This window comes from Balaenoptera borealis, assembly GCF_965194805.1.
Source record: "Balaenoptera borealis genome assembly, chromosome: 7".
Classification (NCBI taxonomy): domain Eukaryota; kingdom Metazoa; phylum Chordata; class Mammalia; order Artiodactyla; family Balaenopteridae; genus Balaenoptera; species Balaenoptera borealis.
Window position 1 is genome coordinate 96,912,091 of NC_138864.1, and position 24,726 is coordinate 96,936,816.

Consider the following 24,726-nt stretch of genomic DNA (forward strand, 5'->3'; position numbering starts at 1 on the left):
AATTTATTATTTAAATATGTCTTTTACTGGAAAGTGAACCCTCAATTCTAAGTGATTTAGAATACTTTTTAATCTCAAACATACTTTTGAGGTAAATTCATTTAAGGGATAGTAACTGCCTGGCTATGTTGGGGCTATTCCTATGAAAATTACAGTTTTAATGAATAAAGAAAATCTCCCTTTCCCTCCATACATTTCTATATTTACTCCCATCTTTTTTTGACATGCAGTGTCAGGAATTTGACAGCTAGGAATTTAATCCTACTTTGCTGTTTTTACATTTACTAGTCTCCTGTTAACTCATCAATAATGCTTTGCTCAATCTCCTCTCTTGAGGAGATTCAGTAGCTAACACCTAAAAATTCAGTGGACATTTTACCATCCAGAGTAATCTGAAAAGCTTCCAAGTAGATTAGATTTAGAGATGTACTCCTAAATTTTAAAATTCTCACTGTCTTTCCTAGTAAGTGGAAGAGATTTCCTAGGTTATAGACTTAATAAAATACAGTGTGATCTTTATTTTTTAGGTAATTTTTTTGTGCTATGAGAGTTTTTCCTACAAATGTATTATGTAATTATGTAATACATTATTCTTTACTCATATGAAAGTAGAGAGAGGCTTTATTCTTGAATCTATCTTGTCACCATTTCCTAGTTCAGACTCTCAGCTGTTCTAACATGGACGTTTGCCTAATGATAGCCCAACTGCTTTTCCTGGCTCTAGTTGCTCCACCACCCAATTGTCATACACACTGCTGCCAAATTAATCTTCTTCAGAAGTAGTTCTTGGTTGTCTTTTCTCAAAAAGCTTCTGTAATTCTGCTTTGCCTCCCAAATGAAGTAATTTTTCCATCATGCAGGACCTTTCAGTTGAAGGCAGTAAATATAACTGAACACCTGCTATGTGCCAGGCATTGAGCTTGGTGCTTTCTGTGATGTTGGACTTAACCTATCTTCTCCTCTTGTATTTTGCTCATCTTGGTCCCTCTAATTGAATTACTCTTCTCATCCCTCCAATTTCTGCAAGACCAGAGAACCTACCCATTATTTCAAGGCCATTTCTCAGTATCACTTCCATTATGATATCACCCCTGATTCTCTTTTCTTCTTACCCTTGCCTCAACAGAATGTAATTTTTAAAAATATATATTCTCTGTGATGTTTATTGGTCTTTCTCTTATGGTACTTTCTGCTTTGTGTTATGATTATGTTTATCATAGCCCCTATTCAACTGTAAGCCCTTTGATCTGTCTAATTACTCTTTGCATCTCTCACAGCACCTACTCTGTTTCCCGGTATGTTGTATACTAAATGTTAGTATATACTTGAATAGTTGGGTATGTGTCTTATAAGTGGCTAACCTTTACTTTCAGGGTTTTGAAGGAAAGGACTGATTATATTTACTGATTTAATTTTTTTGCTAAGCATTGAAAGCTGGGTGTCATTCACCGGGTTTTAAAAAGCCATACCTATATAATATTTATACCTAATATAAGATCAGTAGTAGAGAATTAACAGTTTTATTTAACTTGCCATGTGCAGTGCAGGAGACTTTTATTTGACAGTGAATTGTTTGTGATTTTTTTAAGAACATTAAATACATAATTTAAAATAATTGACCCTTTTCTTTTTTAGTGCATTTGCACAGTATAACTTGGACCAGTTTACTCCAGTAAAAATTGAAGGTTATGAAGATCAGGTATGTTTCACATAAACACAGGATCTGATATTCTTTATTTCATTTGTAATGGTTAGTGTATCCTGCAAGAATTGTGAAGTGGTATGTTTAAAGGTTAAAAAAAAAAGCGTTCATTTTAATCATAGCCACTTAGGAGCAAAGTAATTGAAAATGTAGTTTCTTTTGTTGAGACCAATAATGCTATTAGCAGAAAGTCCCTTTTAGAAATATTCAAATGTAATTATTTTAAGATTTTAGAAGATAATTGCTTTAAATCTACTTTCTTGTTTTTTTATAGGAAAAAAATCAATCCTATATTAATCCAAAATCTAGAGTTTATATTAGTAAGATTTATGTCATAATTTAGTTGCTCTGGAATTCTACAGTTCTTCATGTGAGTAACTTAGCATTTAGTAATTATTAAATCTTTTCTTTCCAAAGTGCAGGTTGGAATTGCTAAGCAAAGAAAAGCCCCAAAAGTCACTAGCATTCTTATTTTTTATTTTTTGGTTTAAAGTTACTAGTAATTGAACAGTGATTGTGTTTCTATCATGCTTACATGAAGCACAATTTATATAAAACAATATGAAGAAGGAACTGGAGATAAAACATAAGAGAGAGTAGTAACAATTAGTTCTCAGTGGCAAACTATATTAAAGCTTGCGTTTGGCATTATTCATTATGTAATATGTAGTCTCGTAGTTATAGGGGAAAAAGAGAGACCAGACAGAAGATGACTTATAACTGAAGGGAAAAAGTAAACGTGGGTAGGTAGGTATATAGATAGATTTATGCATGTGTGTATACACACACATATATATAAAGGCATGTAGTGTTTCATTTCATGAAGCTCTTAAATTTATTTTTTTCCTTGGGAGATTTTGTGGTTTTGATTTTTTTTTTTAACTGTTATAAACAGTGCTGTACTGAGCATCATTGTACCTCTGGGCTCATGGACCATTGTTTTGTTAAGGTAAATCCCTAAAAGATTTGCTGGATCCAGGGATGCATCCTTTTAAAATGTTGGATAGCTCTCAAACTCATTTTATGAACCTACTGTAATTTTAATACTTAAACCTAATAAATATAAAACAAAAAAAGCAAACTATACTAATCTCACATATGACTATAGTAAACCTTTAAACAGATATTAACAAACAGAATCCAGAAATATATCAAAAGAATAATATGCCAAGACTAAATAGAATTTATTACAGGAATGCAAGAGTGGTACCATGTAAGGCAATATATTGCTCTTATTGCTTAATCAACAAATAAAGAGAAAAACCTTATGATACATCAATAGACAGTGAAAAGGGATTTGAAAAATCCAGCAGCTAATCCTCATTACAAAAACCCTAAGTAAAATAGGGATAGAAGAAAACCTCTTAAATATAATATACTGTTTAACAAAAACCAGTAGTAAATATCAAACTGTAAACACTAATATAATTTTAGTTAACATAGAAAATTAGCCAGGTATGTCAACTTATCACCATTATTATTTATCATAAATGGAAGTATAGCAAATAAGACAAGAGAATGAGAACTCTTAAAGCTTTGGAAAAGAACGGAAAACTCTTAGGTGACATGATTTATATATTTAGAAATAGTGAGAAACTCCCATAAATTAACCTCCCAACCAAAAAAACCTATTAGACTTAACAGAATTTTGTGAGGTGGCTGAATTTAAGGTAAGTGTACAAAATGCATTAACTTTCCTCTATTGTGGCAAGTAGGGACTTTACCCTAGTAGTGGTTGGAGGGGGAGGAGTTTCATTTTAAATAGTGGTAATACTGAACATAAACCTTAACAAGAAATGCATAGGAATGTGAAGAAAATGGTGGTTATCTTGAAACACATAAAACAGGTTCTGAGCAAATGGAAAAGCACACTGAATTCCATTTTGAGGTAGAAAGTTAAATTATTTAAAAACTAAAATATGAATTTAATGCAGTTTGATTAGAATCCTGATAGTTTTTTAATTGGTCAAAATTTTCATAAACTTTATATGAAAAACATGCTTGAAGAAACACAAGAAAAATGTAAGAGTGGTGAGAGACAGTTGCATTGCTAGATAGCAGAAGGTGCTTTACAACCAATGTAAAGTCAAATCAGCATGGTATCGTGTAGACAAATAGATCAGTAGAGCAGCATATCAAGCCAGAATTTAGTCCCAAAATATATGAATATTTTTATACATGATAAGGTTATAATTTAGACAGACATATAATAAAGGGTATTGGTACCACTGGTTTCTATCAACTACATATGCCATATAGTTAAACCAGTCCTCTGTCTTACACAATATATAGAAATAAATTTCAGGTGGATTAAAAATTTGTAAAATGACTAGAATTTTAGTAGAAAAGAGTCTAAATGTATAATTAAGGGCAGGGGAAACCATCTTAAATAAGACTGGAAGCCCAGAAACTATAAAAGAAAAGATGGCCATTTTGCTGCATATCAATTATTTTAACTGTAGAATAAAACAGATACCTTAAATAAAGGACTCTTATAAATTAATAAGAAAAAAACCCACCCAGATGAAAAATATTAAAAAATATTTGCTCACAGAAGAGAAAATGGCCCACAAACTTGGAGATATTTAGACCTGTGAGCCAGAGAAATATAATTAAAGTAATGAGATATATTTTATACTCATCAGACTGAAAAAAGAACTGTATACCTATTGATGGTGATAATGTGAAGGGAAGCATCTCATATATTGTTTGCAGAAATGTAGATTGTCACAGCCATTTTTGGAAAGCAATCATTATGTATTAAAAATTAAAAATATACAAACCCTGTACCTACTGTCCTCACTGCTGAGAATCTGTCTAAGCGAAATAGAAGCATCCAGTGGAAATAGAAACATGAGTATGTTAGAATATGTGTACAATAATACTTTAACATTTTTCATGTGCCTATCCCTCCTCCCAAAAAGAGAACAGCCTGGAAATAAAGAGATGGTCCAACTGTAGTGGAATGGCAGAATAAATTGTTATACCCACATCGTGGGATAGTATGCAACCATTAAAAAGAATGATGAGAGGTTTACCAGTTGACTCTGAAGGATTCCTGTAAAGTGTTGATGTTGAAAAAAACCAGATGCAGAAAAATATGTGTGCATTTTCATTCCATTATTTTAGAACAGTGACCAAAAAAAAACCCTGGTTGTGTGTGTATGTATATAGAGATGTGTATGTATTTATCTGTGTAGGATAATATGACTGAAAAAAATTTAGAAGGGTACATCCTGTGTTTGTATAATTTACATCAAAGGGATGGGGGAGTCCTGACATAGGTATAGAGTCAAAAGATTGGGAGAGTCGCATGGGAAGGAAAAAGAGCAAAATTTTTTTAAAAGAAAGCACAAAATGTCAAATTTTTGCGTGTATTATTTAAATGCACATAAATGAAGAAATTATATTTTTTAAAATTTGGAAGTCAGTTGAAAACAATTGTCAATGATTATCTTAATAAAAACAAGCAGCAGGCACTTAACAGTAGATGAGATTGTGGGCCCAGGAGTAATGTAGGACATACTGAAGAGGATTCTAAGTGGATTAAAAACATTCCCTTGTAACCGTTCTCAGTGAAGGTTATTACCAGTTCCTTAGTTTTGAGGAACTGGAGACTGTTAACAGAAATAGTAAACTGTCCATAGTTCTCAAAAAGAAAACAAAACATAACTCCTAAAAAAAAAAAAAAAAAAAACCTAACTCCAGCAGGATATTAGACGATGGATTTTTTTCCCCCACCGGGTAGCTGGATGTTATATTGGGAGAAAATCAGATCCACTGATCTGAGCTGAATGAGAGCAGCCTCATTGTCTTTATAGTCTACTCATTTGAAGTATTATACTTGTGCCATATAGTTAAACCAGTTGCTTGGAATAGAATTATTTTATAGTTTTAAGGAAAAAGTTCAAGTGAATGTATAATATATCAGTATTTAAATGCTATTTTAAATATTTTTTTTCCACAATTCATTGCATCATTGAAGGTATTGATTACAGAACATGGTGACCTGGGAAATGGAAAGTTTTTGGATCCAAAAAACAGAATCTGTTTCAAATTTGATCACTTAAGAAAGGAAGCAACTGATCCAAGACCATATGAAGCAGAAAATGCAATTGAATCTTGGAGGACTTCAGTAGAAGCTGCTCTGCGAGCTTATGTAAAAGAACATTATCCGAATGGGGTCTGCACTGTAAGTCATCCAGTGTGCACTTCTTTCTTTTGTATTATGTAAATATGACGGTGGTTTTGTGATATCTTGAAATTTATAGTAACTTACAGAATGGACATTTTATAACTTAATATTCCTTTTTTTGAAGTAAATATTTCTAAGAATGTTTACTATTTTTTTCAAGAAACTTTAAATAGTAAATGTATTATGATAGTCAAAAATGGAAAAATGGTTGTACCTTGAATTAAATCCAAGTGGTAATTCTCATACATTGATTTGAGGAACATGATATGATGAGATTCTTTAATCTCATGTTCATGACTCATCTCCCTAAGTTTACATCAAACTTCTTTTCATTAAATTACAAGATCTTAGAACAAATAAAATTATTTGGAGGTGAGCTCTTGTCCTCCTGTGTTTTATAATCAAATTTCTTAAGGTTTTAAATGTGGTTCTTTCATAGGTTTAACCTATTTTTTATTTTCAGGATAAAATATGATAGAAAGTAGGAGTACTTTTTTTTCTTTCATAGATTGTACCTAGGTATGCTTTTTAGTCCCCCACATTTGTGTTTCTGTGATCTTCTCCATAGCCAGTGATCTTTTGAAATGCAAATCAGATCATGAAATCTCCTGCTTGAAATTCTTCAAAGATTTCCTGTTGCACTTAGGATAGAGCCCAGGCTTCTGAACATGGCTTTCAAGGCCCTGTGAACCTGGCCTCTGCCTACCTCTCCAGCCTAAGATGACCATACATCCTGGTTCATACCTGCTGTCCCAACATAATTATTAGTATTACCAATAGCCACCTCATTTCACTTTCAGAAGATTCCTGGTTAGGACAGAAATTCATATGGTCGCTTTAAGTATCTAGCTCTCAATAATTATTTGAGAAGTATAGCAACATAACCTAAAATACCTTACAGGTTCTTTGAATTATAACCGTGTTGATTAAGATTATTTTGGAAGAATACCTCAAGAATAAGGTGGTGAGGTTGAGTTAGAGTCCTTACTTGTTCCCAGGGGATCGAAAGACAAATTATTCATTGCTTTTTTAAAGCAGTTGGCAAGAGGTGAAATAATATCATCATACCATTGCAGGCATTCTCTTAGTGACCTTTCTTAGTTATAAGTAAATTAACTTTCTCACTTCTATCTCAATACTTTTTTATTTTAAATGTCTAGAGAAATGGCAACCCCTGAGATTGTGGGATGTTTATGAATATTTGAAGAGTACAGTTAGTTTTTTTTTCCAATAAATTGTACTTCATTAATGGTGAGCTATTTTATGATTCACTAAGAATCTGTGATTAGGTGTACATATTTAAGTATTTGTTTTTCTAGCTACTGTATTGGAATGATGACCTAACTTTGTATTCTTTTATATGTTCTTGCCAAAATGCTGTACAATTTTCAGTATTTTATAGATGTTTAAAGTTGGACATTCTGTGGCCCTAAATTCACTCTTGTGTTTATTTTCTTTATCAACAAGGTATATGGTAAAAAAATAGATGGACAGCAGACCATTATTGCATGCATAGAAAGCCATCAGTTTCAAGCAAAAAACTTTTGGTAAGTTAAAATTTTGTGTATTGGGGAATTTTGACACTGCTTATATACTCTTTGTAGTTCTTGCTTTATTGCTTGGGCCTATACCTTGTTTGTGTATGATTGACTAAGAACAGTATAATATAAAACTTCAGCCTTTTTATATAAGAAATATATCTGTTCCATAATCAACCTTATCTTTTAAAGGTAGCAGTAAATCTATTGACACTCAGTGAAAAGAAGGTGGCAGAGCGTGGGGTGTTTTTAGACTAGCAAGCAGCATTCTGAGGGAACGTGTGCCTGTGAGCAGACCAGTTGGCAGGCCCATATGCTCATTCTGAGAAGGGGTTGTTCCTGAATGAGACTTGCATGGGGGAGGAGGGCAGAGGTACTTATAAAGTGAAGAATGATCGTGTTTTGGTACGTGAACTTTGGTGACTCTGAAGTAGATGTTTTCATGTGGATTGCTTTGTGCTTGGTTGGCCAGTGTGAGGAAGTAATGACATTTTTGTCCAGTGAGGCAAATTACAGTCATGTCTTATAATTTTTGTACAAATCATTTGATTATCCCTTATAAAAGTCCAGCTCCCCAAAGCACTGATTTGCACTCGTAATCTTGGACTTTTAACAAGTTGTTGGGCCTTTTTATCCTTAGACAAGACTGTTTCTGAGATATCTCCTGTTATAAAATTCTGTGGCTCTCCAAGACTTTATAAGTTCAGAATTGAATGAAATCTTTACTTTTATCCTCCCTTTTTGATAATACATTCTGAGGCTGTCAGAGTAAGTATGGTCATAATATTTACCTTTTAAGTATATTAGTCTTTGACTTGTTAGCCGAGTTGGTTGGTGGTGCTGTTAAGGGTAGGGTAGCAGGTATCAGTAACCCCTGTGGACCAGTTTGGTCTATGGCCCAAGGTTGCTCCACTACTTAACCATCACAGAAATAAATGCAAGGTTACAGGAACTTTTGGAGGAGAGAGATCCATTATCACTGAAGGAAAGTAAATACTATTTGTAAACATAGGCCTTAATGACAAGCTGCAGTTTCCTAAAAATTCTGTTGTATTAACTTACTTGTATGGCCTTGATATAAATGTAGTTTCTCTATTTTAGGCCTAAAAACTTGTAGCATTAATTTACCAGTATCCTAAGAAATAAGTCTTCACAAAATTGCTATTAATTTATGCTGTTTTTGCCAGGATATATATATAATAAAATCAATTTTGTTGGGATTGAACTCGTTACTAAGTTTTAGTTTAAAATATATTGAGAGATGTTACAGTAAATTTACTAGTTTTCAGAAATACAGTTTGAGTGTTAGCATATATAAAATGAAAATGATGTCCTTGAATTTTCTAGTCTGTTTCACTTCACGTATCTGAATTTTTTTTTCTAAACTACCACTATGAACATTACATCATTGAAGCTAAAAATCACTTCCACTTTTTGGAAAAGATAATTTTTTATGACATTCCAAAGTGCTAGACATCACATATCACAATAACCTCAGTAAAATCTAAATATTTTGGTACAAAGAAATTACTTCAGTTCACCTCAAATGCAGATAGCATAAAAATCAGAAGATTCTGGTCTTGGTCATTTCTTAGATTTCACTAGGGACATTCTTTTCTTGGTCTCTACTGTTTCCCTAACATCTAGCAGTATTGAGGGCTTAATAAGTGTTTGTTGAATAAATACACATTTGTAATTAAAGCATTAATAGAAGAGAAGGGAAGAATATAATTAAAAGCTAGGACATCTTGACTGTTTACTCCATTGATGAAAGAAAGGGTACTGTCTATGCAGTGCAGTTTACTATTACTATATAGTAATGCCTTTGGAAGGATCTTTTGAAATAGTTCTCAAATTGGTACGATTACTTGATTTGGAATTACTTTTTTCTTTTAATTTTCACAATCAGTGGTGATATATGCACGTTGTCATTATAAATCAGAAATGTGTATGCTTAGAACTCACTAGTGCTTGATACTAATACCTAAATAAAAGGAATAACTTCTTTTGGAATCATGAAATAAAAATGAATAGATCTAAGTTCTTTTTCGAACCAAGCTTCAATGGATAATTTTGGCTAAGTCACTCAAAATCAAACCATGTTATAAAATTATGTTTTATTTTGTAGAACATACACATTGTTCTAATAATAGTACTTTTCAAATGGTAAGTGTTAACTTTAGGTATGAGAGTGCTATCATTCTGCAGGTTTTTGTGATTGGGCAGACTGCAATATTGAATATTGAAGGGAACCCAGAAATAATTCTGTAGCAAAGCCAGTATAGTGATCCATTCGCTCTGTGACTGTTTTAGAAATATATACTGTTTAAAAAAAAACTGCCAGGTATAAGTTTACGTATCAGAATATGTCTTTAGTATGCAAAAGAGCAAATAGAGGTCAGAAGAAAAGGAGTTGCTATGAAAAGGCTGTCAGGAAAAAATTAGGATAAAATTCATTATCTAGGAGACAAAAATGAATAACATGCCTGTTGCTTGTTTGTAATGTCACAGTTTCTTACGATTAATCTGTATCAATTTTATACCAAAAATCATTTTGGGGTCTAGGAGGAGGATGTATGTGCCTTTTATGTGGAAACTTTGAACCTAAAATTGGAAAAGGGAAAAAAATCTGATGCTTATAACCCTTTAAAGCCCTTCTCTTTCCAGATATCAAAATCTCCTTAAGAATGTTGTATTACTATCCATTCTTTTAAAACTACTGGATTTTGTATCATTCACTGGATGGTAAACTTGTGAAAGCCCCTGGTAATCTGAACATTTATTCAGTTTTTTCTTAATTAAAGCATAAGTCAGAAAACTGATGTAGTTTTGAACTGTATTTTAAGCCTTAGCTTTAGAATTCTGAGGTTGCATCCATTATATAGGTCCTTTCTTATCAGCAGGATGAAGATTAAGTTAAATGTAGCTCATAACTGAACGTAACCTCTTGACTCTTCTGAATATTTCAGGGATTAAAAAAAAGAATGTCCAGCGTCCATCCCCCACACTCTCTTATACTGTAGAGTGAAATTTAAATCTGGAACTTAAAATTTATTCAAATTATTTTCCCTACCTTATTTACAGCTGCTGTTTTTATTTTTAAGGAATGGTCGTTGGAGGTCAGAGTGGAAGTTTACAATCACTCCTTCAACCACTCAGGTGGTTGGCATCTTGAAAATTCAGGTATGAAGTAAAAAGAATTTGCTGATCTCTAGATGATTCTGAGCAGAGAAGCAACTAATTCATATGTTTACATTTTCATAGTACTCAATAACTTTCTTTTCCAGGTCTTTGTTTTGAGGTAATGGGAAAAACAAGTAGTGCTGATTTCATCTTTTAAATAACCTTGCAGTTCATTCCCTAGTCATCAAAAATCTGCAAGGATAGCTGACAGATTCTAAAAACACAGCTAACATTAGATGCTACCATTTGGTCTGCTCGTCATACAATTTATTCATCCAACCATCTTCTGAGTTTGAGTTGTGCTGTTCTGTCTTTTGAATTGGAGTGGAGTTGAGTGAGGTATAATATTAATATATGTGTGTGTATAGATGTATAAGTATATATATATGTTAACACATGTACATACTACATATATCCTAAGTATCTTCTGTACTCATATTTGGCTTCTTATGTGAAACCCACTAGAATTGACTCAGTGTAAGCTCAAATGTTTATATAGAAGAAATTTGATAACTAAGAGGATGTAAATATGAATATTACTAAATAAGTTAAAGAAAAATACTAATTTCTTTCTATCTTGGTTCACTTATTTATTCAATACATTTGTTGCTTAACTATCATGAAAGGTATTATGCTAAGAGCCATAAAGGAATAAAGATGAATCAGATGCACTGCTCTATCATTTGACTCCAGTAAACATTATTTCTAGTCTTTTATCCTATTACTTGTTATGTCTTGGTGTGACTGTCATTTAGGGGCTAGAAAATAGAGGTTGTGAGCATGGATTCTGAAACCAGACTGCCTGAGTTTGAATCCCAGCTCTGCCAGTTATTAGTTGTATGACATCAGGAAGTCATTTAAGCTCTTTCTGTTTCCTCATCAGCTAAAAAAAAGAAAACAGCAACAATGAAATAGCTCATACAGTTTTTTGAAGATGAGTTAATATGGGCAAAATGATTAGAACAGAGCCAGACATAAAGTGCTTGTTGAATGGTAGCCATTATTGTTGACATTATTTTTTCCTTCAGTTAGGCCTCTAGCTCTCACCTGGGTAATTTCTGAGATGTGCCCCTGTTGAGCCAGAGCTTGTTGAGAGCCAGGATTGTCTGGTTCTATCTTCAGCACTTGGCATGATGCCTGGTTTATAATGGTTACTTTATTTTGTTGATTTGTTGGACCCTTTGCCATCTCCTAATCCACTTTTTTACATTGCCATCAAGAAAGGTGATTTTTAAAAATTTAAATCTGGATATGTTACTTGCCACTTGAGACCATCTTAGTGGTACACTCACCTACTAGATAGTCCAAACATATTTGCATGGCATAGAAGGCCCAGGGTTGACTTGTCACCTACCTGTATATTCCGCCAGCCACAGCTCCTACTCCCCAAACTCACACACATGCCAGTCCTAAGTACCTGCAGGCCTTTCCTGAAGTATGCTCTTCTCTACTAAGCTCAGTTTCCTCATCTTCCCTAGTTTGTTATACTCATTTTACTAAACCCAAGTACAGTGTTACCTCTTTTCTGAAGTCCTTTGTTATGTCTCAGAGAGAGTCTGGAGTATTGCTAATGTACTTTGTACGTACCTCTTACTATGTTGTGTTGAAATATGAGGTCAGGGGCTGTCTTTTTAAAAGCTTTGTGTCTCTAGAACCTCCTGTAGTAGCAGTCTTATATAGTAATCACTCAGTTAATGTTTATTGAATAAATTCATGTCTTTGAATTTGAGGAATTAAATGGTTGGTGGAAATACACAAAACGAGTGGTGTTGGGAGAGAAGATTGTGAGTTTGATTTTGGAAATCTTGAGTTTAGATACCAGTAGAACATCTATGAGGTACAAATGGGCAGCAGTCCAGTCAATGGAGGGCTTGCCTGAGTAACTACAGGAACTGCTACCTAGTTCCTCGCTAGCCTGAGGGCAGGAAGAGGCTTGCTGGAGTTTAAGGTCAGGAGCTCAGCAGAGAAGACTAGGTTAGAGCTGAAATCGGCAGTCATCTGCATTGATGTGATTGTTGAAGCCATGAGGATCTTGATAACTCCTGTAATGTGGTTTCTGTAATTTCTTTTTCTAATAGGTTCATTATTATGAAGATGGTAATGTTCAGCTAGTGAGTCATAAAGATATACAAGATTCCCTAACAGTGTCTGTAAGTAATTAATTCCAAAATAAAATTTAAACAACCTAATACTTCTATACAACTAGAGCGGTTTTGGAATTAACATTTTAAGTAGTATTTCTGCTTCAGATTAAAGTGTTTTCAGATAGATTAAAGATGGTAAGTAATTGGAAATTGGTACCTAACTTTTTTTTTAGCAGCTTTATTTAAAGAGATACAATTCACATACCATTCAGTTCACCCATTTAAAGTATAAATTTCTTTTTTTTTTTAAGTATTATATTAATAGGGTTGTACAACAGTCACCACGATCTAATTTAGAACATCTTCATCCTCCATCCTTCATCCTGTATCCATTAGCAGTCATTCCCCATTCCCTCCCACCAGCCCTTCCCCCAAACCCCTCTCAGCCCTAGGCAACCATGAATCTACTTTCTGACTCTGGATTTTCCTCTTCTGGACATTTTATATAAATGGAATCCTACGATATGTGATTTTTTTGCGACAGGCTTTTTTCACCTAGCATAATATTTTCAAGGTTCATCCATGTTAGAACATGTGTCGTACTTCATTCCTTTTTATAGCCAAATAATAATCCATATACCACATTATATATTTATCAGTTGATGGACATTTGTGTTGTTTTCTACTTTTTGCTTCTATGAACCTTTGTGTGTACTGTTTTTTGTGTAGACATTGTTTTAATTTCTCTTTGATGTATACATAGTAGTGGCATTGCTGGGTTGTATGGTAGTTCTTAGTTTAACCTTTTGAAGAACTGTCGGACTGCTTCCAAAGTTGCTGCGCTATTTTTACATTCCCATCAGTTGTATATAAGGTTTCCAGTTTTTCCACATCCTCACCAAAACTTATGTCTGCCTTTTTATTATAGCCATCCTAGTTGGTATTAATTGTATCTTTTATTTATTTATTTATTTATTTATTTTTGGCTGCTTTTTTGGTTCTTCGTTGCTGTGCGTGGCTTTCTCTAGTTGCAGTGAGCGGGGGCTACTCTTCGTTGCAGTGTGCAGGCTTCTCATTGCGGGGGCTTCTCGTTTCGGAGCTTGGGCTCTAGGCACGTGGGCTTCAGTAGTTGTGGCACGCAGGCTCAGTAGTTGTGGCTCGTGGGCTCTAGAGAGCAGTCTCAGTAGTTATGGCGTAAGGGCTTAGTTGCTCCACAGCATGTGGGATCTTCCTGGACCAGGGCTTGAACCCATGTCCCCTGCATTGGCAGGCGGATTCTTAACCACTGCGCCACCAGGGAAGCCCCTGTTAATTGCATCTTACTGTGATTTTTATTTATATTTTCCTGATGGATAATAATATTGAGCATCTTTTTGTGTATTTGTTGGCCATTTGAATAGCTTCTTTGGAAAAACGTCTTTTCAGATTCTTTGTGTATTTCTTAATTGGTTATTTATGTTTTTATTGTTGTTGTAATTGTTGCTTATGTATTCTGATACAAGTCCTATATCAGATATATGATTTACAAATATTTTCTCCCATTCTGTGTGTCTTTTCACTTTCTTGGTAGTATCATTTGCAAAACAGAAGATACCAGTTTTGATGTGGTCCAGTTTAGTTTTTCTTTTGCAACTTATGCTTTTGGAATATTAATAGAAACCATTGCGTAACCCAAGATCGTGAAGATTTACTCCAGTGTTTTCTTCTACGAATTTTATAGTTTTAGCTTTTAAATTTACATCTGTGCTCCTGTACTTAACTTTTAAACCCTATGGTATTTTTTTTTCTCTATTTGGAGTATGATTTAATGAAGTTTTTCTGAAGTTCAGCTTTCAAATTCTGGAAATTTTGAACTCGGTTTTTTTTCCCTGCAGAGGTCTTTCACACATTCTCTTCATTGAACATGCAACTATTTCTTTGCAGAATTTTTTTGTCCCAAAGGTATTATAATATGTTAACAGTGACATTTCTGATAAACATTTATCAAATGTGTTGTATACCTAAAAGCATTAGTATATTATAAACATCAACTGCTAATATTCAAAATTAGCTAACTTACAAATAGTTTTTAAAGTTTATTTTTAATTTAAGAAACCATTTGATTTAATATTAAGAAACATGTGTGAGTGTGTTAGGCCAGATGCTACCTGAAAAGAAATGAAAGCTATGGGATTTTTGGATTTTCTTTTTTTTTATTTTCTTTTTCTATTGGTTTTTTTCAAGTTTTCATTAGCACTTAGGTGATTTCTGCTTTCTTGCTAAGTAGTATTCTTCTTGCAAAATTGCCAGGAAAGATAATTACTAATGTCTGGTTTTCCATGAGACATTGTACTCAATATAGTTTTATATCGTGAGTATATATGTAATATTATTTGTGTAACAAGGTACTTAGTATTCTTTGAGGAGTTTGACATTGAGTAAAGAGTCTTCCTAAGAGAGATTTGTCTACAAAATTATAGACTGTGGAGTTGTGAGATCTCGTTGTAGTAATTAAACTTGACTAATATGCCAATTTGTGCTGAGTGTTTTAGGAATTACCTTTTCACTTTATCTTAGAGGATTTTCATTGTTGCTTTACTGTTTTTGGATAGAAAAAATGTACCCATTATATAAATACATGTGTAAATATATATAAATAATATATGTAAAGTAAGGTGTTCGATAATTTTACATCAACACTTGTTAACTTTTAGTGTTAGGAAAGAAGCAAAGAAATGCATTATATCGGAATAAAATTCCAATATAAAAAAATTTTTTTTAAATTTTTTCCAGAAAATATTTAAACACTAAAAAATGCACCTTAAACTTTAAAATATGCTTTTTCTAATTGGTAATATTTTTTAAATGTATCATTATGGTGGTAAATATTGTTCAGTAAATATTTAGCAATATAGTCATTAATTAGAAATCTGTGACTAACATCTTACCCGTAAAGATTTTTGAAATGCTCGTTAAGTGTTATAATTGAATTTTCCATCAGCATGTACTATTAAGATTTTGCTTTCCTTAACCAGTGAAACACTAAAGCCATGCTCATTCTGTAGACTTTTAAAACAGTTTTGCCTAGTTCCCCTTGAATTTAGAATAATTCATCTTACAATATTTTCCCTTTGTCATAATTTCCATCTGTGTTATTTATTAACAAATCATTAAACATACATCTATTGACATACCTATTTAAAAGTAATAATGGTGTAGTTTTAAATTACTATTTTATTTACTTTTGATTTTGTTTTTCATTCAGAATGAGGTACAAACAGCAAAAGAATTTATAAAGATTGTAGAGGCTGCAGAAAATGAATACCAGGTATGATTTTCAAAAATATTGTATAATCTATATTTGCTTGTAAATAATGGCACTGAAGTTTTAATTTCAGTCATAAGCCTGAATTTTTTCATTGTTTCACTATAATAAGATAGTCTTTTTTGTGTGTTTTTTGTTTGTTTTAGTTCAAGGGCAAACTTGTCAAAATGTAGCTAAAACTCAGTTTTAGCCAACTGTAATTTCTGAGTATTGGTCAAAATAGGCCAAGATTTTAAATGGTTATTTTGTTTCTGATTGGAAATTCTACTTTAGGAGGTACTTCCCAAAGCATTTGGATTATATGTGATCTCCTTAGATCATATTTCATTTTGTACTCTTTTACATTCTTTACCTGCTTCTAAATTGCACTCTTGAATTTAAGCATTTAATTTGTGTATTGGACAAGTTTCCACTCCTTGCAAACAGTAATTTGTGAAATTGTTCTGAGAGAAATAGTAAAATAGATCCAAAATGAGGACACACAGATAGTAAATCTAATTTATAATTTCATTTTATTAAGTTTACTTATTCAAAATGATTATAAGCTTTTTCTTTTAGCTGCTTTTATAAATAGCTTTTAAAACCATATTGGGGTTTTTATTTGGCTTTTTAAAAACAGTGAAACAGGCTGTTTAAATAAAGATTTTTCCTAAAACATCTGTGTGTTTTATACATTGTTCCGTTCCTTTTATTTCTTTAAACTTTTAACTACTGTTTTTCATAGACTGCCATCAGTGAGAATTATCAGACAATGTCGGACACTACTTTCAAAGCCTTACGTCGACAGTTGCCAGTTACACGCACTAAGATTGATTGGAACAAGATCCTTAGCTACAAGATTGGCAAAGAGATGCAGAATGCATAAGATGAACATTGCATGACCGGATCATTTTAGTGTCTTTGCGTTTTAAAAAAAATCATTGCAAAAGTATTCAAAACTGTCAAGCTACCCAGTCAGATGGGCTGTTGCCATTTAAAATCACTGTAATTAATTAGTTTGGTTAGAGCACAGAGCTTAGCTAATCAACCATTATTTTTTATTTCTTTTGTTCAAAGAAGATTGAAAATCAGTTTAGTTTAAATGTCTTTTACTTTCTTTTATGCCTTTCTTTCTTACAATGAAGACATGATTCCTCTAGTTTAACGTCAAAAGTTTTTTGAAGTGTTTCAAAAATATTTTACTTACTGTAACCCTAAAATTATTGTCTTTTGGTTTATGAAGTGGGTAACTTTTGATATATGCCCAGTTCTTTTTAATGGGGTCAATAATGGACATTCTAGTTTAAGGTGGTTGATGGATTTAGCCATATATGCTGCTAAAGAAATTGTCTACCTTTTCCCCCTTACCTCTTTCATTTATGTAAGATTGAGATTAGAGGGAAAGCATTTTCTATATCAATTGTGTTTAAACCTTTCAAGGTTATTTAGCTAGCTTAGTGTTTAACTAAACTTTTTTTAAACAAGGCCAAGGTCTAATGCTGTTTTGAGATTCTGAATTAAATGAAAATACTTATTTCAGAAATGCATTTAATGCTTTTTTCTTGTGACAGTTATGCAAATTAGCTTGGATTCCATATGTCCCTGAGTTATTTTTATCATAAAGCCACAAATGTATTATAACAAGGCAAATTGTAATATATATAATCCTGAACTCATGACCATGTCTCAGTTTATTTTTTTCTTGGATTGAAAAGTACTAAAATTCAATGTGACATTAAAATGAAATGAGGATATTTCATTTTATACTATTTATTTGAGTATAAAAATCACTTACCAGTGAATCATATATACTATTTTAAAATACTTTCTTTGGATATTTGTGATTCTTAACTGGTTGTAAATTAGAAAAGCTGGGAGTACATGTGTGCAGTTAAGTCTAAATTTTTCCATCTTCCTATGCATCATAAGCATGTTTGTAATATTTTTAAAAATACATTTACTGATGCTACAGGAATTTCAAGCCTGTGGCGAATGTTAGTATTTACTATAGGGAGGGTGGATTTGTGGTTTCATTCAGTTGAGTATTGCTTATTATACTCCAGTGGAATCCTTTCCTCACATACTCCTGCGGATGTCTGGGCCTGGAAATGTTTTTTTTAAAAACACCACTTTTATTTTGTACAATAAAATATTTCATTAGCTTGAATTGTATAGATTTTAAAAATTCTCTCAATGAAAGCATGTTGTTTAATTTCTTAATGGTTGGGCTTTGAAAGCATTGAGAATATAATATGAAATTATGACATTTTTGGTTAAATCGTTTTTTCTAGTTTTAAAATACAAGTTTTGTCATATTGAGATTCTGAAAGAAAATGAATTAGCAGTGTTAATTATTCTCTTTTTTAAAACACATTTTCAAAAGTCTGATAATGATTCTGAACTAAACACGAGGTGAATCTTTAATTGATTAGCTTAATCGTGTCAACTGGGCTATCATGGGATTATATCCCCTGAAGGTCAATTACTTTGGCTCTGTTTTATGACCTAGAATGCTGTCATAAAAATATATGTAATTGTTTTTATTTTATTCTTTATTTTTTAATTTAATTTTTTTTTATACAGCAGGTTCTTATTAGTTATCTATTTTATACATATTAGTGTATATATGTCAGTCACAATCTCCCTATTCATCCCACCCCCCAACTTGGTGTCCATACGTTTGTTCTCTTATGTAATTGTTTTTAAGGTGATGTGCATTGAAAAGGTCATATTTATCAAAATAATTTAGAGTCCAGTCTGAAATAATGGTTGTGCTATAGACTTAGTCTTTTATAGTCTAAGAATAGCATTTTATTAAAGTGGAAGAAGGTTAGAAACACAAAGTATCCTAAAGCTCAGGGATGTCTTTTTAATAGGAGTCATAATGTCTACTGTGTTGAATAGGCCGAAGTATGGAGATAAAGGCAAAATTAGAACAAAATTAGGAGGCTGCTGCAGGAATCTGGTGGAGAGAGAAAGCTGGCTAGGCCTGAGGTGGCAGCTGTAGGCTGTAGAGGTAGTGATATCTGGATATATGTTAAAGATAAAAGCAAGTGTATTTGCCAGGATTGGTTGTGGAATGTGAGAGATGTCAAGGACATCTGGGGATTGAGAAATTGGGGAAGATTCAGGGTTGGTGAGGCCTGGGAACTTGGTTTTCAAGGGGGAAATATCATGTAGCAGTTAGATACTGGAGATAGGAGGTAGAGGAGTGCTCTGGACCAGAAGAATGGGAGAGCGAACAGACCTGGGAAACATACTTCTGATAGCCAGGCAAAATGAAGGACTACTCAAAGTTAGTGATAATGAATCTAATGAGACCACTAAGTATGACTGAATGTTCTTCTTCGGCCATGTAACACTGCATGAGTGCGGGCACAGAGTAGGTGAATTGGATTTAACCAAGGTTGTGGTTTTACCAAGGGAGTCTGACTGCCCCCATGAAGAGGGGCAGGGTTGTAATGATAACCTGGCAACTTCAGCTAGGTAAGCGGGGAAGTGCGGACATGAAAGGAGAGGAGGGATAGTGAAAATGTGGCACCATCAATGGATTATAGGTATGTTTAGAAGGAATGGCCTGGAAATGTAGGAGGTAGGGGTTAGAGTGATATGCTTAAAATTGAGAATTTGAGGAGTTAACACTTATCTGTCACGACAAGTATGATCAAGGGGATGACTGGCTGAGTAAGAGAGGAGAGGAGTTCAGGAACCATGAAGCCCGGGCTTGCTGTGGATATTGCAGTCAAGAATTACGATAGAAGTAAATGTTCTGATGTGATACATTTGACAGATATTTATGAGGTTTTTCCTCATTTGGGATTTTGGAAACTAAAATGGGGACAGAAGCATTAAAATGGTATCCTGGAAGTTCTGGTTCATTACAAATGTTCTGGGATGGACTTCCCTGGTGGTGCAGTGGTTAAGACTCCAAGCTTCCACTGCAGTGGGCATGGGTTCGATCCCTGGTCGGGGAATTAAGATCCTGCATGCTGCGCAGCACGGCCAAAAAAGCACTTCCTTTAGGAAAAAAAAATGTTCTTGGAAAGTGAAATTCTTAGGAAAATAATTAGGGACAATTATAGATAATTCTCTAGCATTGGGGTGGCCCTTTTTGTGATTAAAATCATTTTTGACTTTTAATCACACCAGAAGCTTCGGGATAATGCAAGATCCTTTGAAAACATCTTCCATACTGATCATCCGTTTATGATTTGCCAACTAGTGGTTATAAAATATAAAGACATATTTTTCCAAACACGGGAGTTTGGTAATGCATGTGTGTTATTAAATTTCCTAAGAAGAGGGTGTATTTCTGTTCATTTCTCTGCGGAAGATTATTTAAAAGCAGAATCACAATGTACGTGCTATTCCTAAGTTGTAGTGTTTTGGGCCTGAAACTGAAAACTTTTTAACAGGGCTCTTTGTATAGGCATCTTCAAATTTGACTTTCTGCATATCATGCAAAAGCTTTATTGCAGGATTGGCTAGTAATGCTAGCTATTAGAGAATATGCAAAATATTCACCAATTAAAACAACCAGTTAAACTTTTAAGGCCTAATTGGTATTAGAAATTAATGTCAGGTCATTCAAGATTAATCACACTGTGTTCAGAGGACTGTTCTAGGCATTGTAGAGTCAGGAGAATATAAAACTGTTTCTTAAAGGAGTCTACAAGGTAGACATGGTACTATAGCAGTGTTTTCTAATTTTTTCACATCATTACCTGTATGGAAAAATGGTGGTAATTTTAAGACAATCTGGGAGAAACGGATGAGGCTCCTTGCCAGCTGTCCTAAGGGTTGAGGGATCAGAATCTTCACACACCTTGAGCCTATTTAGGAAGGTGTGTAAAATACTTTAAGGTTGTTTACAAGATGCACTTCAAGCCTAACTTACCAAAGGTAAGTTAAAGGTAAGACATCCTTTTAAAGGGATGTCAGGCCAAGGAAGTTTTCCTGGAAAGGACGAGTTTAAACTGTACTTCAGCACACTATTTTTTTGTAAGTATGCATGTAACTCTGGTAGGCAGGAAATCCTCTTGTATTTCATCGAAGCATCAAAATACAGATAACAGCATATATCTGGTATGTCATAGGTCAAATAGTGTTATCCAGTTGAAAACGAAATCTGACTTTGTTTCTTTCTTTATACATTTCACAGTACAAAATGAAGTCAACACAAAGGGTAAAATTTTAAATGTGTTCTTATAAAACTGGAGTATGACTAATAAGATACTAAAGCATTTTTATCTCTAGTTTTGGTATAATCTAAGAAAATTGTACTAGTTAGTTTAATGTTAGTTGAAACATGTAGTGTTAAAAACTCGATTTTCATTTTTTTTTTTGTAGTGTGACTATCGGAGGACTAACGTTTTTTGTCACAAACTGACTAGAGAGCAAACGTGTCACAGATGTCAAACCAGCCTTTCATTCTAATAACATCTTCACTACATGAACTTAAAACTATCTGATTAATAGAAGACTGTTAAGGAAACAAAGTTGGTTGGTATGTCTTAGAAGATGATGTCTTCGGGAAATTTGTAAAATGCCCAGCTCTTAAACCAAATAAATATCCAAGGAGTTCTCTTACTAAAAGATACCCCTTAAAGTCTTCTTGACTAAACAACAAAAATCACTGCCTTCCTCCTTGACTTCAAGTTTTGTGCTGCTAACTTGCTAACTTAGTAGAATCTGAACACTGATGCAGATCTCTTCCAGATTTCTACCTGAAATTGAGGCCTTGCCCCTTGTTTCCCAAAAGAATGCTAAAGAGAAATACCAAGGAGCTACAGGTCTCTTAAGTATAGTAAACACCAAGACTTTAGTTCTTTTAGACTGCACAAGAATATACAGATCAGTGTTCAGGACACTGAAAGTATCTCAAATGAGGAAAAGACAAAATTTAAAGAAAAAATCCTGCTTACATGCACCGCTTTCCCCTTTGGGGCCCCTTTACAAAAGAGAAAGAGAAAGAAAAAGGAAATGACAGAGACTTGCATTGGCAAAATCTTACACCAGTCTAAATATCCAGTAACAAAGAATGAATACAGATACTATGGATTGTTAATGATATAGCATACAGCTTTTAAAAACTTATTAGCCAGAGCTTCATATACAACAGATTATAAATATTGAGAGAAAAAAAAGTTGCAAAAAGGTAAGTACAGTTTTGAGTGTAAGTTGAAAACCTCTGAAACTGCATATGTGTGTGTGTATTATTTTTATGTACAGCAAATGTATACAGTAAAAAGCTAAAGCAGGATAGTATATGTGTTGGGAGGAACATAGGGGAGTGGGGCTGGGGAACAGTATAGAGGGATTCAGTTGTGTCTGTAAGATTTGTTTCCTAAACTGGGTGGTAGGTATATAGGCGTTCATTATAGCATAATCTTTTTTTTTGTAATTTAAAATATTATACAACTTACATTGACACATTTGGGACTTTATGAAAGGACTCAGTTTGAAGGTAATAAAATGGCAAAGGTCATAACCATAGAATAAGTTGAATAAGAAGTTTACTAATACCTCTTTTAAAAGTCATTGGATCAGTATTGTTGTATAGTGAATTTTATCAAACTTTCCATATTCAGATTATTTCAATGTTATAGAAATAGATGGACATCTATTTTATGAGCCTGGCATAACCTTAAATAAAAAAGAACCAAAAAAGAAAACTGTTGATGAAATTTCCCTGTCTCCCTGTAAAGTTAAAGGCAAAATTCCTTAATACAATAATAAAGCATACTACATTGTGACCAAGTAGGATTTGTCACTGGAATGCAATGTGTGTTGCAAATTTAGTAATGTAGCTCACTACAGTAACATATTAAAGGAGAGAACACACATAATCCTTTCAGTAAAACATTTTATAAAATTTTATACCCAGTCCTGATTTTGAAGGCAGCGTCTCAAATCAGGGGGGTAAAGATGAATTAACTCTGTAAATGGTGTTGGGACAGCAGGGTGGCTAGCTGGAAAAAGAGAGTTAAATTGGATCCATCCCCCCAACAAGTTAACACCAAGTTAAAATTGGATCAAAGTTTTATTGGTGTAAACTGTCATGAAAGTTCTTGAATAAATCATGGTAACAATTTCTAAATAATTTCAGAATAATAGAGTATTAGAAGACTTTTCTAAGACAAAACCTTCAGAATCCATAAAATAAAAATGTATTGGACTTCATAAAAATTAAGATTTTTCTGTAAGCTTAAAATGCTCTAAGCAAAGTCAAAAGACAAACTACCCACAGGAAAAAACATATTTGCAACATATTTGGCAAATGGTTACTTTTCCTAATGTCTAATGAGTACCTACAACACAGTAATTAAGAGTCCAATAGAGTGTTGAAAAGCAGATGCTCTGAGTCTGAGTCCCTGACGAGAGAGCCTTACCCGTCTTGGTCTGCCTAATTAGACTTTCGTTGAGAAAGGAACTTGTTTAAGCCACTGCTGTTTTCTGTTTGAGGTATTTTTTGTAATCACTTCTGCTTCTCATCCTACACAGAATTTGGTACCAGAAGTGGCAACCCAGCACATGGCATTGGCTAGAGGCAGAGTATATCAACAGGGCGTCTCCTGACATTTGAATACAGTACAATGTTCGTACTACACTCTGTGGTGCAGTAATCACCTCTGCTTACCGGCACCAAATGCCACTGACATCTCCCAATCCTGTGACAATCAAAAATAACTCCCTAGAGGAAGGGAGTATTGATCCACTGGCTAGGGGGACTCCATAGGGCACAGATATTGCAGGCTGGAAAGCTGGTGACCCTTGCTGGGCCATGACAAAACATAGAAATGCTTGTCTCTGAATACCTCGGGAAGTAGAATGGCATGGCTTTAATAACAGGCAAGATGACAAGGAAGATTCTGAATGGTGGCCTGTGCCCTGTGGCTGAAGATAGCTCCTCTACAAGCTGGGATGGAAGGCAGAAGGAAGATTAATACGACAGCTGTACTTAATCCCTCCTTCCACTTCTGAGATGCGTGTAGAGCCAAGCCCAGTTAAATTTCTTACAATATCAAATCTTGCAAGGATTGCCATCCACTAATACCGATCCAAAAATGTTCCCAAGTCCACCGAACCTGATTGTCAGGATCATTCATTCTCTCACTGGTAATTTATGGATTACAGGTCCAAAGTGATGACATCAACCAGACAAGGTTGAAGGCAGATAAAAGTAAGGGTATTGCCTTCCCACCCAAGCCCATTGTTTGAGAAGGTGTATTAGTTTTCTATTGCTGTATAATTGATTATCACAAAGTTAGCATCTAAAAATAGTGCAAGTTCATTATCTCGGTTTCCATGGGTCAGGAGTCCAGGTACATATTAGCTGGGTCCTCTGTTCAGGGTCCCACCTGGCTAAACTCAAGGTGATGTCTGGGGCAGCAATCTCATCTGAAACTTGGGGTCCTCTTCCAAGCTCATGTGGTTGGCACAGTTCAGTTCCTTGTCAACTGAGTTCAGGAATGAAGTGATTATTATCCAAAGTGGAGTCCTTTTTAGAGAGACAGGGAAGCTTTAATAATTACATTGATAACAGGTGTAAACAGGTACCCTTCTAGCCAAGCTGCTGTGTGTGAGCTTTGGAAGCTATGCTGTGCAGCTCCAGTTGTAGTCAGGAAGGATGATGGAAAATGAAGAACTTCCCTGGGAAGAATGGACAAGGGGTTCTTCCCAAAGAGCAGAATCAGGGGCTGCCCCATGGACTAACCAAAGAACAAATTCTACGGCCAGCG

General features: G+C 34.0%; 1 protein-coding gene across 2 annotated transcripts in view; it reads left to right on the forward strand.

Annotated features, from left to right (window-relative positions):
• The window catches only part of CAPZA2 (capping actin protein of muscle Z-line subunit alpha 2), a 53,972-nt gene extending 35,723 nt beyond the window's left edge, over positions 1–18,249 (forward strand). The window contains exons 4-10 of one of the 2 annotated variants that reach the window (XM_082400140.1): positions 1,636–1,699; positions 5,688–5,894; positions 7,365–7,444; positions 10,540–10,618; positions 12,697–12,768; positions 15,947–16,009; positions 16,731–18,249. In XM_082400140.1, the coding sequence (XP_082256266.1) occupies positions 1,636–1,699; positions 5,688–5,894; positions 7,365–7,444; positions 10,540–10,618; positions 12,697–12,768; positions 15,947–16,009; positions 16,731–16,871 (706 nt within the window). In that variant the 3' untranslated portion in view covers positions 16,872–18,249. The remainder of the gene's footprint in view (positions 1–1,635; positions 1,700–5,687; positions 5,895–7,364; positions 7,445–10,539; positions 10,619–12,696; positions 12,769–15,946; positions 16,010–16,730) is intronic. The other variant, XM_082400141.1, reaches the window with a different exon arrangement.
• Positions 18,250–24,726: the final 6,477 nt, after the last annotated feature.